The 15,932-nt window shown below is 38.0% G+C and overlaps 1 protein-coding gene across 1 annotated transcript in view; it reads left to right on the forward strand.

Annotated features, from left to right (window-relative positions):
* Positions 1–15,932, forward strand: part of ANK3 (ankyrin 3) — a 742,532-nt gene that overhangs the window by 603,300 nt on the left and 123,300 nt on the right. The window contains exons 19-23 of the mRNA XM_023739341.1: positions 2,473–2,571; positions 8,618–8,716; positions 8,805–8,903; positions 9,397–9,492; positions 14,418–14,490. Of these exons, the coding sequence (XP_023595109.1) occupies positions 2,473–2,571; positions 8,618–8,716; positions 8,805–8,903; positions 9,397–9,492; positions 14,418–14,490 (466 nt within the window). The remainder of the gene's footprint in view (positions 1–2,472; positions 2,572–8,617; positions 8,717–8,804; positions 8,904–9,396; positions 9,493–14,417; positions 14,491–15,932) is intronic.

Here is a 15,932-nt window from a genome sequence, read left to right on the forward strand (position 1 = left end):
CCCAGACCAGGAAGCAGCTCCATACTCGAATGGAGCTCCGCAGCCCCTCAGGAAAAAGCAAAGATGGCACACGGAGCCAGGCACTCGAGCGAAAGGAGGGGGAGGTGGCGAGAGGCAAGCAAGAAATCCAAAGAAGCAGAAAAAAAAAAGCAACACCAGCAGCCAACAAACGGCACCCAGAGAGCCAGCCAGTGCGGCGTGCCCCAGAATTCTTGATAATCTACCAGGCCGCCAGTTGTTGTCGAGTCAGTTCCAACTCATGGCCACTCCATGTGTGTCAGAGTAGAACTCTGCTCCAGGAGGTTTTGAATGGCTGATTTTTTGAGATAAATAACTGGGCCTTTCTTCCAAGACGCCTCTGTGTGGACTTGAACCCCCAGCCTTTCAGTTAGCAGCCAAGTGTCTTAACTGTTACACCACTCAGAAACTCTTGATAAATCCACACAGCCAGGCATTTAGCTTCTCCTCTTCCTGTTGGATCATGGCACAGTGCGGCTGGCATTTCTCAGCCATAGCGCAGATATTAGAGTTTCAAGACAGCAATAGTCTATGGTGACAAGTAACAAGTAATGTAAATATTTCTAACATATATGTCCTGAGTTTAGGAATCTCAGAGACCTGGGTTTAAATCCTAAATTTGACTCTAACTAGATTTATAATTTGGGCATAACAAGTAATTTAAATATTTCTGATGCATGTGTCTTGAGTTTAGGAATCACAGAGACGTGGGTTTGAACCCTAAATCTGACTCTAAGTAGATGTATGCTTTGGCGAGTTAGGTGACCTCTCGGAGCCTCAGTTTCCTCCTCTAGCAAATTCTGCCTCAAAGAGCTCACATTGACTTGGGAAAGACAGAGAAGAAAACAGTTTAAATGCAGGATTATGATGCTCCTAATAGAGGTGTGCACATAAATGTAACAATGAGACCCTTTGTCCAGACAAGGAAGAGAGGAAAACTAGAAGTGACTCCGTGCCAAAGATAGAGAATGGATAAACCATGGGGATAGTGTGAACGTAGACCCGGGGCTGGGGGGAGGGTGAACAATGAGAAATTAGGGCATGTACTCAAAATACATTTCCCAAACCGTGCTGAGAGCCACTCAGTAAAGTATCTTCAGAGTTTTGAAAACCCTCAAATTTAGAATAGGTGATCACAGCTCTTTTACACAATGTTACAGCTGAGAAGTCTCTTTAAAGTGGAACATGGAACATTGTTCTATGATTACGTCAATGTTCGGGCGGTGCCAAGTTTGGCCATGGTTTATTTTTCTCAAATTCCAAGTGAACGTGTCAGTCCTCCATTTCATACTTCCTCATTATTCAGTTTGAGTGAGTTTCCTCCAGAATTCCGTACACATGATTAAAAAGCCACCAGCGAATGACTCTTCGTGAGTCCTGTAATTTGTTTGGCAGAATAGCAGCCCCTAAATAAATGATGTTCAGCAAGGATAAGGCTCTGCACCCTTCCTGACACTGCTTTTCATTCATTCCTTTCCCCTGCCAAATAGGACAGGCTGATGTTCTCATTACACAGATCATAGATGGGGAGAGAGAAGGCTCCAGGACTCAAGAAATTAACGTCTGTGCTGATAATGGATGAAAGAAAAGAATCTGCAAGCACTTACACCAACTCAGTTTCTCTTAAATATTATTCATGAACAAAATGCTTTGTAATTATAGAGGAGTTTTAAACCACAGTACCAGGCTCATTAATTTTTTTTCTTGGCCCTTGGAACAACCATGTGGTCAACATATTCTGTGGTAGGGTCGATTTCAAATAGCCTGTGTCATTAAGGCTATGCACTGTCTAATGGTCTGGAAGGTCTCAGGATATAAGGTTCACACTACATTTCACAGATGATCTTTCTGACCCAGAAGCAACATGTAGAAAATATTTGTCAGGACTTGGGCATTAATGTTTAAAGGAGAAAATATTATCGTCATATGTCAATACTGACTAGGGCCTGCCTTGGTAAATAATTTTTATTTTAATTATTTTTGCTGAAGCTAGTACCATTAGGAATGTGTTAAAAAATCTTGCAAAATTTTGTTTAACAAAAAAAGTCTCTATTTTTTGATGAACACTAAAGAATGTAGGGGGAAATGGCATCATGTTTTTGTTCTCAGCTGGGATTTGCTTTAAAATTCTTTTGCAAAGAAAAGAACGAAAAGGCAAAGAGGGATGGACCAAGCAAATGTGGGAAAACCTTCCTAATTGGTGAACCTGGGATGAGTATACAGGGTTCATTTTATCAAGCCCTCCAGTTTGAGTATGTTTGAAATTTTTCGTTAAACCAACAGATAGCAGTGTTACCACAGTGCTAATATGGTACAGTATATAGTCTATAGTTTTTTTTTCAGGTGGATATTTGGGCTTACTACCCTAGAATTCACAAATTGCTTCTCATACATGTCTGTGTGTACTGCATTTCCCCGCTGTAAGATGACTGTGTGGACTTGAATCTTTTGCAGAGTGGCCTGACCCCACTTCATCTGGCTGCTCAAGAAGACAGAGTGAATGTGGCTGAAGTCCTTGTAAACCAAGGGGCACATGTGGATGCCCAGACAAAGGTATCCCCTCCCCTCCTCATATAGAAAAGAATGTACCTATGCAAAGTGTCATTTGGTGGCTGCTGTATGGAAGCAACTATAATTTTATGGGGTGGGGTGGGGGACCTTCCATCATATCTTTTATTCATAGCATTTCAAATGTTTATTCGTACAAAGGACACCAAAGTCTCTGGTTGCAATGTCCCAGGTGCTGTTGTCTTTAATAGGGGACCTTATCCTAACTGCATATCAATATTGTTCTATAATAACACTGTTCATTCCTTGTTATAGTAGATTGTTGTTTCAAGGGCAAAGGGTGAAAGCTTATACCTTTATTAGTTTTTGTGACTGACTAAAAGAGTGCATATAAAAATTTTGTCAATAATCTATGACGTCAACTTTGTTCAGAAATAATTTATAAAAAAGGATAAATTAAGGTTTATTTGATTATTACTTGCTTGCTAAATTCCTAATAGTGTTGTTGTATTCATTCTCTCTTTCTCCCTCTCTCTCTTTTCCCTTTCCCCTTTCCCCTTTTCATGGTCAAAATAGCTCTCTTTCCAAAAGGAAGTAAAAATTCAAAATTACTGATTAATCTGTAACACTAGGATTTCAAAGTCAGATAAGAAAAATGTATGTTTTGTGTCATCGTCATCATTTCATTTCTCTTGAATATTTTCTTTTGAGTGTTTAATTTTGTTCCCTCTTCATATTAAACTTGTTTTGTCTTATTTTAAAATAGATCTCTTCTTTGTCTGTGTCATGTTGACACAAAAAAGAATGCTTATTAATTGTTATATTGTGAATAAAAGCATTTTATATATGTATAATATAGATAAGTTCTGTGGTATATGAATAGATATAGAAGATACTAATAGTATAGAAGTATCACCAGGAATTAGCCAGGTGGAAAAAGGATTTAGCTTATTTTCTTTATTTTGCTTGAATACTTTCAGCAGTAAAGAATTCCCTACCTGGGAAATTTGCAACTTCATGATAAATATAAACAAACAAAAAATATTATCGTCAAGTCGTTTCCGACTCATAGTAACCCTATAGGACAGAGTAGAACTGCCCCATAGAGTTTCCAAGGAGCGACTAGTGGATTTGAACTGCCGACCTTTTGGTTAGCAACCAAGCTCTTAACCACTGCACCACCACGGCTTTATGACAAATATATTCACCATATTCTATTTTATTTACACATGCATACACATACGCACACACCCTGCCCACAAAGACTTAAACACTTCTTTAGGTTACCTCTCCCTTTATATACATAAAATTCTGGAAGGCAAGGACAGGATCAAATTCCTTCATATTTTTCTGCCCGAACATATCCAAGGTATCCACCAAACTTAGTCAGGATATATGGCAGTGACCCTCAATGAGTGGGGAAGAGCAGAAGGAAGGGTACTATGAACCTTCTGCTCCTGATTTGTACATGTGGCCCCTCGGTTTAAGAATCTCGGGTCTCTACCATGGTTTTTTCCTAACCCATCCCAACTCAGGACACGGATAGTAATCATTTTTGTATTTGGTGTAATATATTTGAAGCATGTACTGCCTCCTCTTCCGTACAAATTTTGCAGAATATCTCACTTTAGAAAACATCTCTGTCTCTTACAAATTCTTTTCCCTTCCTTTCTGTTGTTCTCAGCTGAGATCACAGCCACCTAAAGGAATGAGGGTATAATTGTTCCCTAATCAGAGTAGAGTAGAAGTCCACAGAAATGGGCCACTGAACTTGCTACTTAACTTTGTGAATAAAGAGGCTAAATATCCCATGAACTTTCTGATTCTTGCTAGTGAAGAAGTTATCCCAGGGAACCTCCAGGTGGGATATAGGATACCATTCACTGGCTTAAATTTAAAAAAAAAAAAACCTATCATGGTCTGTTTTCCCTTGTGAGGAAAGACTAGAAAATTCTGGTAACAGCTTTTGTAGTCTTCCCACTAGCTTGCTGTCCCTGTGTGCCCCCCATCCCTTTGCATTTAAAGTTTACCAAATCACGTCAAACTAAATTGTGCTGCTGGCCACAGGGTTAAATAGTCCATGTTGTTTGGCTAAGATGAAGCCACTGCTTTTACGAAGGACAATGTCCTGAAACATTTCATTTAGACCACCCCTAAATCACGCTAAGGCATTGAATGTCAGGGGTACTGAGCAGAGAATTAATAAACCCGTTGCTGTCGAGTGGATTCCGACTCATAGCGACCCTATAGGACAGAGTAGAACTGCCCCATAGGGTTTCCAAGGAGCAGCTGGTGGATTCGAACTGCCGACCTTTTGATTAGCAGCCTGCGCTCTTAACCACTGTGGCACCAGGGCTCCTAGAGAATTAATAGTTAAATTATATTTCTTTACATATATTGAAATGCATATTTATATTTAAATGGATATAAATATATTTAAAAAACATGAAATGTTTTGAGAGGTTATTTGATAGTCATTCATGTCAGATTCATTATAGAGCTCCTGTTATTTGCCAGATTTTTACCAGGGTGTTCGGACTACATAGACAATTAAGATATATGTCTTGCCTTCACAGAATTCATGGCCTAGAGAGAAAGGCGCGTGAGAGTAACAACAGCAGTGGGCTAGGGATGAAATGACAGCCGACTTAGCTTGCTCTTAGCTCCCCCAAAATATTCTTTCATAATCTTTGACTCTTCTGATAGTAGAAGTTTTTCCCCCAGTTTGTTCCTACATTCATTTGGAGGTGAATAACAAAGCAAAAAATCATAGAAAGAAATTTTTCAACTGTTCCTTTTTTGGGAGTGCTTAGAATTTCAACGGTTCTTCCTTCAGGAAATGAAATACTGAGAGTTCATTTTCTTCTAAAGGAACATTTTCTGTTTTTATGAAATACATTTTTCTGATCTCAATTAGTTATACCGAACAAACTTAAGAGAAAACTATTCATAAAAAATATCTTACAGTCTTCCATGAATTTTTAACTGCATTTTATGAAGTTATATCTAGTGTAACACGTGACAAAAGAAAGATTTTACTTAAAAAGATAGCATCACCACATACAATTGTAATATATATATACACACACATAAATACACACACATGTATGTATACATATGTATGTATATATGGAGCCCTGGTGGCACAGTGGTTAAGAGCTACGTCTGCTAACCAAAAGATCAGCAGTTCAAATCCACCAGCCGCTCCTTGGAAACCCTATGGGGCAGTTCTACTCTGTCCTATAGGGTTACTATGGGTCGGAACCGACTCGACAGCACCTAACAACAACAACAACATATATACATATATTTTTAACTACAATAAACAAAATCAGGTAGAAGTTGAAATTGTGGATAGGTGTGATCAATGAAAAGAGTTTGGTGGCACAGTGGTAAAAGCACTTGGCTGCTAACCAAAAGGTCAGTGATTCGAATCCACCAGCTGCTCTGCAGGAGAAAGATGTGGCAGACTGCTTCTGTAAAGATTACAGCCTTAAAAACCCTATTGGGGCAGTTCTGCTGTGTCCTGTAGGGTCCTGTAGAATCAACTCAACGGCAATGGGTTTGTTCTGGTTTTTTTTTGTGGGGGGGTGATCAGTGAGGAAGACTTTGCAGAGTGTAAGAAAGGTCAAGGACTGACCCCTAGAGAGCCACAGACTTTAGGAGATTGGGGAGAATGTGGAGCTTTCCTGCTCCCTGTCTCATGAACTATATTGCATGGGAAGGTACCTAATTGCTGCTTAATACATTACCATGATAAGGATTGTTGTTTAATTAAGCATTTGTTAGCCTATTTAATCCTTAAACAACACCATGAAGTTGGGACTGTTTATTAAGTTTCAGGTCACAATTTATAAACCAAAACCCAAACAGTTAAATCACTTGCCTCAACAGTCCAGGCTGGAAACCATTATTAAGCTTATCCCTCTCCTTTTCTCTTCATTGGGAAGAACAGCCTGATCAGTGTATCAATGTTAACATCTATCACTTTGTAATCAACAGATGGATAAGTGAAAGAAAGTTACTAAAGTCTCTAGGGCGTATTTTGCAGTCTTGAGCCTTACTCAGTGTTATAGTAAGGAAGAGAAGACTAACTTCAGCTCAAGATGATGTTATAAGTGGGGCAGCAATGGAAAAAGAGGAAAGACTGTCCAATTATTTGGGCTATTTTTTTTCTTTTAGTTATTCAAGATAAAATAGTTGGTCTTTCCAAAATTTATTGCTGCTAGTTGGAAGGAATTTCTCACATCACATCATGCTGCACATATTTTTGCAAGATGCCACTTATTAGGAATGTTGTGACCTTCAGAGGGTGGGAGAGACCCAGTCTGGTCTCTCTGAATGCAAGTTGCATCTTCTTGGCCCTGCACAAATGATTTTAATAAAATACTTTAGTGTTTGAGGAAGAGCAAAAAGACCAGCTCTTAAAGAGCCCAGCGAACAGGGAGAGGAGTAGTAGGAGACGAGCTTAGAGATTTATGGGTGGGAGGGTGGGAGGGTAGCTGTGGGGGAGGCCAGATCATGTAGGTTCCAACAGTCTATTACAGTAACGCAGGGATTTATTGGAAGTGAAGTGGGAAACTGTAAGAATGAATAGAAATTGTGCATTAAAATACTGAAAGTGTTCAATTTCTAAAGAAATCTAATATATTTAGCAAATATATTAGAAATATATGTACTTAGCAAATCTAATATATTTGGAAACTATTGTGTTATCACTTAGACATGTGTACTATAAATTTGAAGAGTAAATCTTTAGATTTTAAAAATATTTTCTACATTTTTTTTTTAACTTCTGCACAATGCTGTTTACACTGAATTTGGGAATAACGTTACTTCAGTTAAGCTGCTTGTACTGAGAACAGATTGGAGAAAATTCTTTTCATTACTCCCTTACTAAGCAGCATTCTGATCACTAATGCAGTATCCTAAGTTCCGCAGTACCAAGAAAGAAGAACACTGCAAAACAGCCAAGTGGCGCACGCACACACACACACACACACACACACACACACACACACACACACATACACATATACACACACATACACATATACACACACACGTATATGTATATATCTCCTCCCTTGTGGATGAAGTGGCTTTAGGGGCTGTAAGTCAGTCTCACATTGCCAGTTTTATCAGTGGCCATCAAGTTGATTCCAACTCACGCCAACCCAATGTGTGTGAGATTAGAGCTGTACTCCATAGGGTTTCCAATGGCTGATTTTTCTGAAGTAGATTGCCAAGTCTTTTTTCCAGGGTGCCTCTGGGTGGACTCCAACCTTCAACCTTTTGGTTTGCAGCTGAGCATGTTAATGGTTTGCACCACCCAGGGACTCCCAGTCCCATGTATGTGTGGTTATTGTGAGCTTACCAATGGCAGTCTGCTCACTGGTAATATACTGGCAGTTCGGTTTGTGGAACAAAATTTGACCAGAGCCAGCTCTCTAGGGAAGTGCATCCCCAGTGAAGTGTCTTCACCCTTTACAACCAGAAGGGTTAGCTAGAGCGTATCTATCTAGATCAAGTTCAAACTTCTCTGACAACCCTAACTCACACCAGTCTTGTTCTCTTTGGTATTTTTATGCCTCTTCTGTCGCTATCTTGCATTCGAATTATCATGTACTGCCTCACATTAGCATTTAGCCACTTTGTGTTTTTTGCCTAGATTTTAGGCGTTTAGAGAGTAGAATGTTCAATAAACTCTAGTCCACATCTGTCCATAGAACACTCCTCTGACCCTCTACAAGAAGCCACTTAATTTATCTGGGCTGTCAGTTGTACCATCTTTCCTTCTTATCTTGAAAACTTGTTATGAGAATAAAATCAACTGATATATGAGAGAACACTTTAGGCATTTAAACAACTATTTACCTGTGAAATGGTGTTGTTATTTACATCCAAGACTAGCTCTCAGAATTATCAAAGGTGATTTTTTTTTTTTTTAAATGTAAGGGGCAAAAAACTGCTTTTGCTAACTCAAACAGAAAGGTTAAATAACAATTTTGATTCTATTCAGGGTAGCTGTTACTAAAAGTATGCACTTAGGATGTTTCTTTTTAAAAAATATATACATATATAATTACAGATGGGATACACACCACTACATGTGGGCTGCCACTATGGGAACGTCAAGATCGTCAATTTCCTGCTCCAGCATTCTGCAAAAGTTAATGCCAAAACAAAGGTAAACGCCTTCCCCCTTCGTTTTCAACAAAATCAGTGATTTTGTACCAAAGGCTGTCAGAGTCATTTCTGCCATCTTCCTTCTACAGAATGGGTACACGCCATTGCATCAAGCCGCTCAACAGGGACACACGCATATAATAAATGTGCTGCTTCAGAATAATGCCTCCCCCAATGAACTCACTGTGGTAAGAGCTAAGGGCAAGGGACGAGGGAGGAGATGGTCCTGGGCTTTGTTCACATTTTTCATGGTGCACCTCTGTTGCTTTTATACTTGCACTAATAGTCATGGGCAAAGCCTGTAGTAGAATGAGGAATAAAGGACAATAACCATATTGTTGTCAGCTGTCCAGAGAGAGATGTGAGTAGTGTTTCACACTGTAAAAACTACTGATAGCATTGCCAGCTAGTAGGAACTACATATGCAAGAAGAAACGTGTGTGTGTTTCATTCATTGCTTACTTAGAACATTTTAAAAGTCTTTTGGATTCTACGTATGAACAGAAACAGGTTAGGCGGGTTTTGCGCAAGGCATGTCTCTAGCGATACAGTTTCTGTGTATGACAATGAGATGAGTCTGATGAGGCTTAGGTTTTGTACAGGCGAAACACAGGGAAGTATATAGGCATTAAAACATGTGGAAGACTTGTTAATTCCCTGCCCACGTTTTCTCCTTGCCAGAATGGAAACACTGCCCTGGCCATTGCCCGACGCCTTGGCTACATCTCAGTGGTTGACACCCTGAAGGTAGTGACTGAAGAGACCATGATGACAACCGTAAGTAATGAGTGCAGAACCTGTTGACCTGAGAGTCAGTTCTCAGAGTTTAGTTTTTCCTGGGTTTCTCTGAGATGAACCCTTCTTTCTCCCCCTTCAGAGATGAAACTCCATGTTTTGAAATGCTGTCACCTCATGGTTAGAAGTCAGGATAGAAAAACCGTCATTTCTGATATTAATAAAAATTAAAAACACTAAAAATACCTTTTTGAAACTTGCGTTAGTAGCTATAGAGTTTTTAGCTTCATATAAAGCTAAATGTGTTTGTTTTGATGTCAAAAAAATTTTAATGGAATAATGGAGAAGGTAGAAAGTTTTTTTTTATCCTTCCTTGGTAATGTAAAACGTTAACAACTCTTCAATTGGTTTGGTAAAATGTTTTAACTCACAGATGTTACGTAGACATCTTATCATTATTGTAAAAAAAAAATTACATTGTTAAAAAAATAAAACATTACAGATAGGATCAAAGTTGGTTTTGACCACCACTTTCACTTCTCTGGTGGACACCTGTTGGAGGCTTTCACAGAACAAACAATACAGTGTTTTGTTAAAATTTAAGTAAATCTTTCCCAGGAGGCCCCATTGCATCAGATACAGTTTTACAAGCTGCAGCTTCTGGGATAAGTCATTTCTTTTATCCCCATCTGACGCCTTGAAACTGCATCACAGTCTGATTAACTTTGGAATCAAGAGCAGATATTGCACCATATCAGAGACTTATTTCAGTTATCTCTGACTCCATGGCTCAATATGCAGGGCCCAGACTGACTATGTACAATGTAAATTTAGGACTCTGGAACATTTGGAAATTATCAACTCCACCTCTTTTTCTCTTCTACCACTATCCAGCATGAACAAGGTCGTAGGTATTATCCCCTCAATCACTTTGTATACACAGAGCTTCACATCTGAAACATGGTTGAGAGACTCTGTAGCTACCTGCAGTTTGAGTTATTTGACTAAGTTCAGGCTTCAGAAACTAAAAAGTAAGCCTGCTAATAGCAAGAGAGAGATTTTGTAATTTGCAAAGAAAATACTGGCTTTAATGGGCTAGAGTAATGGTTCTCAACTGGGGCTAATTTTGCCCTCCAGGGGACATGTGCCAATATCTGGAGACATTTTTGATCACAACAGCTAGTGAGGTACTATGGGCATCTGAGTGGGTAGAGGCCAAGGATGCTGCTAAACGTCCTAGAATACACTAAACAGCTCCCCTGCCCTCCACGTTAAAGAATTATCATGCCCAAAAGATGAGCAATTGAAAAGCCCTAGAGAAAGACTACACAGATGAAGATGTGAAGAAAACAGAATTTACCAAAAGACTCTGCAGAAGATCCTCTCAGACGTTTACTCTGAGATCCAAGAAAAGCAAGTGCCACTAATCTTGTTAAAAGTCACTTTGTACAAAAAGGTTGAAAAGTGAAAAGAAAAAAAGCTACTCACACTCTAATTTATGAGTGTACATGTCATAACATCAGTACTCATTCATTATTCTTGCAAGCAGCATCCTTAAGCATCCACAGCAAAGATTAAAACTTCTCAGATTGAGCGTTTCTTTGCACTTTCTAGGTGGCAATAAAACTTTGCCAAGTTTTATTTCAGGGAAGACCCTCTAACCCAACAATGGAACCATAGGTCAGAAAAAGCAAGGATGCATTTGTTACTTGTTTCCATAATTCGGAGCCTTCTTGTCTGTGAAGGGTAGATTGATTATGCATGTAAAGGTCCCTAGTTTCAAGAGCAGACTTATAACTTTATGATACAGTTTGTCTAAAAGATAAATTTCTTACACATTGATTTCAGATGCTTCTATTTCATTATCTTAAAATCTATTACTAAATTCTCAAGAAAACAAATAATCTTTCTTAACCTTAATTTTATAGACCTTGCATATAGCTCTCTCTATGGTGTGGAAGGGGAGGGAGGAGGACAACGTGTTAAATAATAGCCAAGTGGTGCAGTGCTGTAAAAGATGCAGAAACACTGCAATACATTTATAAAACTTCCATTTCAATGAAGAGAGAGACTGGAAACATTAAAAACTTTTTACAGTAGTTCAGAGTACAAACTTATTTGACTGAATGCAAATGACTTTCTCACCTATGAGGAAATTTCAAAATGTTTCTTTGATACTCAGAAAATCTTAAGAGAAAGTAACATTACAGACAGAGGAAGTTACAGCATTAGGAAATCTACTGAAACAGAGAAGGGCGTCAAGGCTCTGGTTCCTACTGAAGGGCATAATGTGTATGGGAGTCGTGCCATTTCACTCCCAATGTCATCAGCTGGCTGGGTTGGTGGCTTTCCAGCATAGGCTGCATGAGAAAGGAGACACAGTTCATGCTGCCAATGGGAAAAGTCCAGTTTACCTAACGAAGCAGATGAGGCACCCAGGAAATGAAGTGTTCATGTTGATTGAAAAAAGAGTCTTTCAAAGTCCCTAAGGCTTAGTCCAGCATTGTGGTATTTGAGACTTTATTTCAAGCTCAGACACCACCTTGTCAGTCCTGTTTGGGCCGTTACAGTAACCTAGCTTAGAGGAGGACTGATGTAATTCAGGGTGTAGTCTATGACCTGAAGCTAGGTTAACATAGCACAGTCTCCACCAGAGGCAGAATTTTTGCAGTTACTGGGGCCCCAGCATCCATTTTCATCATAAGACGACCAGTTTTTCAAAAACTTTAAAAGAAGAATGCATCTTCCATATGGGTACAATGTATGATGTGGCAATTCTGAGAAAGAAGCTTTGGTAAATGAGATTAGAGTTTTGGTAGCATAGGAAACTGAATGAGTAGAAGCTGATATCCAAAACACATGAATTAAGCTATTTAAATTGTGTTGTTTAAAATCTTCAACTCCCCAGTAGCAATGAGCACATTTAGCACCAGATATTGGTTTCTATTACCGTTCTCTAATAAAAGGAACCAGGGCTCCTTGGAGAAATGTCTAAATCTAGGACTGGGGCAAGAAGTAAACAAGATGAGCCTGGAGCATCTCATTCTGTCAAAAAGTAATGAAGCACTTCCCCCCTGCCAAAAATAAATAAACACACATGCCCACAAAATAATGGGAATATGTCGAAAGGATACAGGAGCCAATTGAAGGCACTCACAATGGCCAAAGCTAGAAAATTTTGAGCAAAAATATTAATCTAATTGCATAGGCGTATAGCACAGAATGTAAAATACGTATCCACGAATCCATACTGATATAATCAATGATCGAATAAATATATGGAGAAGAGAAAAATCTCTTAAGCAGAAGAATTCCGGATAATTTATGATAATACGTCCCCCTGAAGGAGGTGGAGCATAAGTCCCCACTCCTTAAGTATGGGCTGTGCATAGTGACCTCCTTCCAAAGTAAACAGTATAGAAAGGGAGGAAATAGAGTAACTTTACAATGGAGAAACCTCACAAGCAGTCCCCTCAGCCCAGGTGGGTGATCAAGATCAACATCAACAGTGATAAGTCATGGGGATAGTAACGTACCCTTGATATGAAGCGGTGAAAATAGCACTTTACCTCTGTGGTCTTCCTCCCAAAAACATATAACCCCCATTTAACCAGGAGAAAAACATCAGACAAATCCCAGTTGAGGAACATGTTACATCACAAAATACCTGACCAATACTCCTCAAGACTGTTAAAGTTATCCAAAAAAAGGGAAGTTTCAGAAACTGTCACAGCCAAGAGGAACCTTAGGAGACATGATGACTAAGTGTAATGCAGTATCCTGGATGGGATCCTGGGACAGAAAAAGGATATTCTGTAAAAACTAAAGAAATCTGAATAAATTATGGGCTTTAATTAATTATGTATGAATATTGGTTTGCTGATTGTGACATTAGACCATATAAATGTAAGATGTGAATAATAGGGAAATGAGCTGTGGGAAATATGAAAACTCTGTATACTATCTTGGCAATTTTTCTGTAAATCTAAAACTGTTTCAAAATAGTTTATTTTAAAAAATATCCAGTGGCAGTATTACATGCTAGAAGAATCACCAAATAATCCTTTACTTCAACATTGTAATTGGTGAGGGAGGTGGTAGATCACATTTATCAAGTATTGTTGCTAAGAAACAATAAATTTGTACCTTTTCTTGGTTTTAATAACCTAGCTTTTTTTTGGGCTCTCTTGTTTAAATGTGATCTTCCCTTGTACCATTAGTCTTTCATATGCTCAAAATCAAAATAAGACTCATTTTTAAACAGAAACATTAAGTCATTAAGATTTACTAACAAGTAATTCTGACAGTGTCTTTTGGATGGACATAATCTAGACAGGTATAAAGTTATCAAAAAACAAGTCTTTAAGGCATTTGCTGTGTAATATACGGCTCTTTAAAACATTTTTGGAGGTTAAAATTATCTTGTAAATACATTACCTCTAAAATATATTGTTCATACACATATTTGTAAAAATTATGTAATATTTGGTAGTAGTTGATTTATTCTAGGAATTAAAATGTACAGAGGAAGAAGATGAAATAAGTGGCGGGCTTGGCATAAGTAATGAAAACGTGTTGCTTGCCATTCACTTGGCTTATTTTCAGCCAAGACCTTTAGTGGAATGGGGTAGCAGGTTCAATATGAAAAAATAGTACAGCGATGGAGTAGGAGGGATGATTCCTCTCTTTTCTTTTCGTTTGAAAAACCTTATTAGGGACCTAAATCTTTTAAGCTGATGTACTTTGTCACTAGAATTCCTTTGTCTTGTATCCTTTCTCTACCGTGTACATGTTGATGACCTTAATGCCACTAAGGGATATTTTGATCTAATTTTATATGTGAGGCTTCAAGATACTGAACATGTTAAGTCCCCCGTAAAAGCAATTGATTTATTTAGAAAGAGATGAATAGTCTCATTAATAAGTGAGGTTTGCTCACACTAAATCGACTGCTTTTTTGTTACTAGACCATCACAGAGAAACACAAAATGAATGTTCCAGAAACAATGAATGAAGTTCTTGATATGTCCGATGATGAAGGTATGAAAACATCCCTGGAGTTCGTAATAATTATGAGTGACCGTGCAGTTGTTGTTGCCTAAAGAAAGCTCATTGCAAAAATGGTTTTAGAAGCACTGAAATATCTGTTGCAGTATCAGGAGTTGCACTTTTTATACACTTATGTTGTTCGCTTAAATCATGCAGTTCGTAAAGCCAATGCCCCTGAAATGCTCAGTGATGGCGAATATATCTCAGATGTTGAAGAAGGTATTTGTCCATTTTTATTGTGACGAAACTTAACCATGAACTTCACCTTTCATTTCTGGCCTTTGAAATATAACACTTCCTTGAGTTACTAACTTTTCATATTATTTTGAGATAATTTATGCTTAACTCAAAAAATGCATATTCGGTATTACTGGTTGTCTTATTTTAGTCTCCTGAAATCATCTCTCCTTGAATCCATGTTCCAGTGTGAAAATACAAAAGTGTCACTGATTATCTGGATTCTTTTCTATTTGTTTCTGTCAAGCAGAAAGTTGTTTTTATTATTTAAATCTGAAAACCTAGAAAGGGAAAACTAATTTGTTTTTGTTTTTGTTTTTAAACAACAGAAATGTATTCTCTCTCAGTCCTGGATAATTAATACTATAGTTTTTTTTTTTTTTTTTTTTTTTTCAAATAAGAGAAGGTATCTTTACGGGTAAGGGATTAAATAGCTATTCTAGGATTCACTCTAAGCCTTTGTAGTAAAAGCAGCTTTTGATCTTAAACTAATAATGAAAACTCAACCTGAACAAAGCTGCTTTCAAAATTTAAATTTTCAGTAATGACTTAATGGAAGGAGACCAAAATATAAATGACTGTAGTTATACTTCATGTGTTTGATAGAAACTATTTGCTTTTCTGCCGTACTTAAACATTAATACATTTGCCAAGGTCATGATGTATAGCTATATTAATGAATTACATATTTAAAAAGTCCATTGGAAAACGGTGAATGAATATTATAAGGATGGTAAAATTTGGAGTTTTACCAGAAATACTGAAATATTTAATACAGTAGGTATGTTTCCTTTTTGCATTATTTGACTCTCCCAAACTGTATTCAATCTTACTGCTGCCTCCACTTGCCATCTCTCATCTGATATTTTTTCTGGGAACAGTCTTAATGTTGCTGGTCTTTCTCTGCCTTTAGATAATCTTCCCTATTTTAATTACTGGTTCTTTCTTTGATTTGCCTACATTTGGCTGGAAACCTAAATAGTTAAAAAGCCTACCTGATCCAAGTTCAACCTTGTCAGTATCCAGTGGCTGCCCACTCTTAAGTGCATGGTGGCCAGGAACTGCATATCCGCAAGAGCTAATACTCTGGTCATTTATGGGACCTAAGAGGACCTTTCTTATTGTTTATAGATGTTGTTTTGATAACTGTTAAAGGCTTTTACTCATTTTTCTTTCTTTTTCTGTAAAACATCAGT

Source organism: Trichechus manatus, unplaced genomic scaffold (genome assembly GCF_000243295.1).
Source record: "Trichechus manatus latirostris isolate Lorelei unplaced genomic scaffold, TriManLat1.0 scaffold00007, whole genome shotgun sequence".
Lineage (NCBI taxonomy): Eukaryota > Metazoa > Chordata > Mammalia > Sirenia > Trichechidae > Trichechus > Trichechus manatus.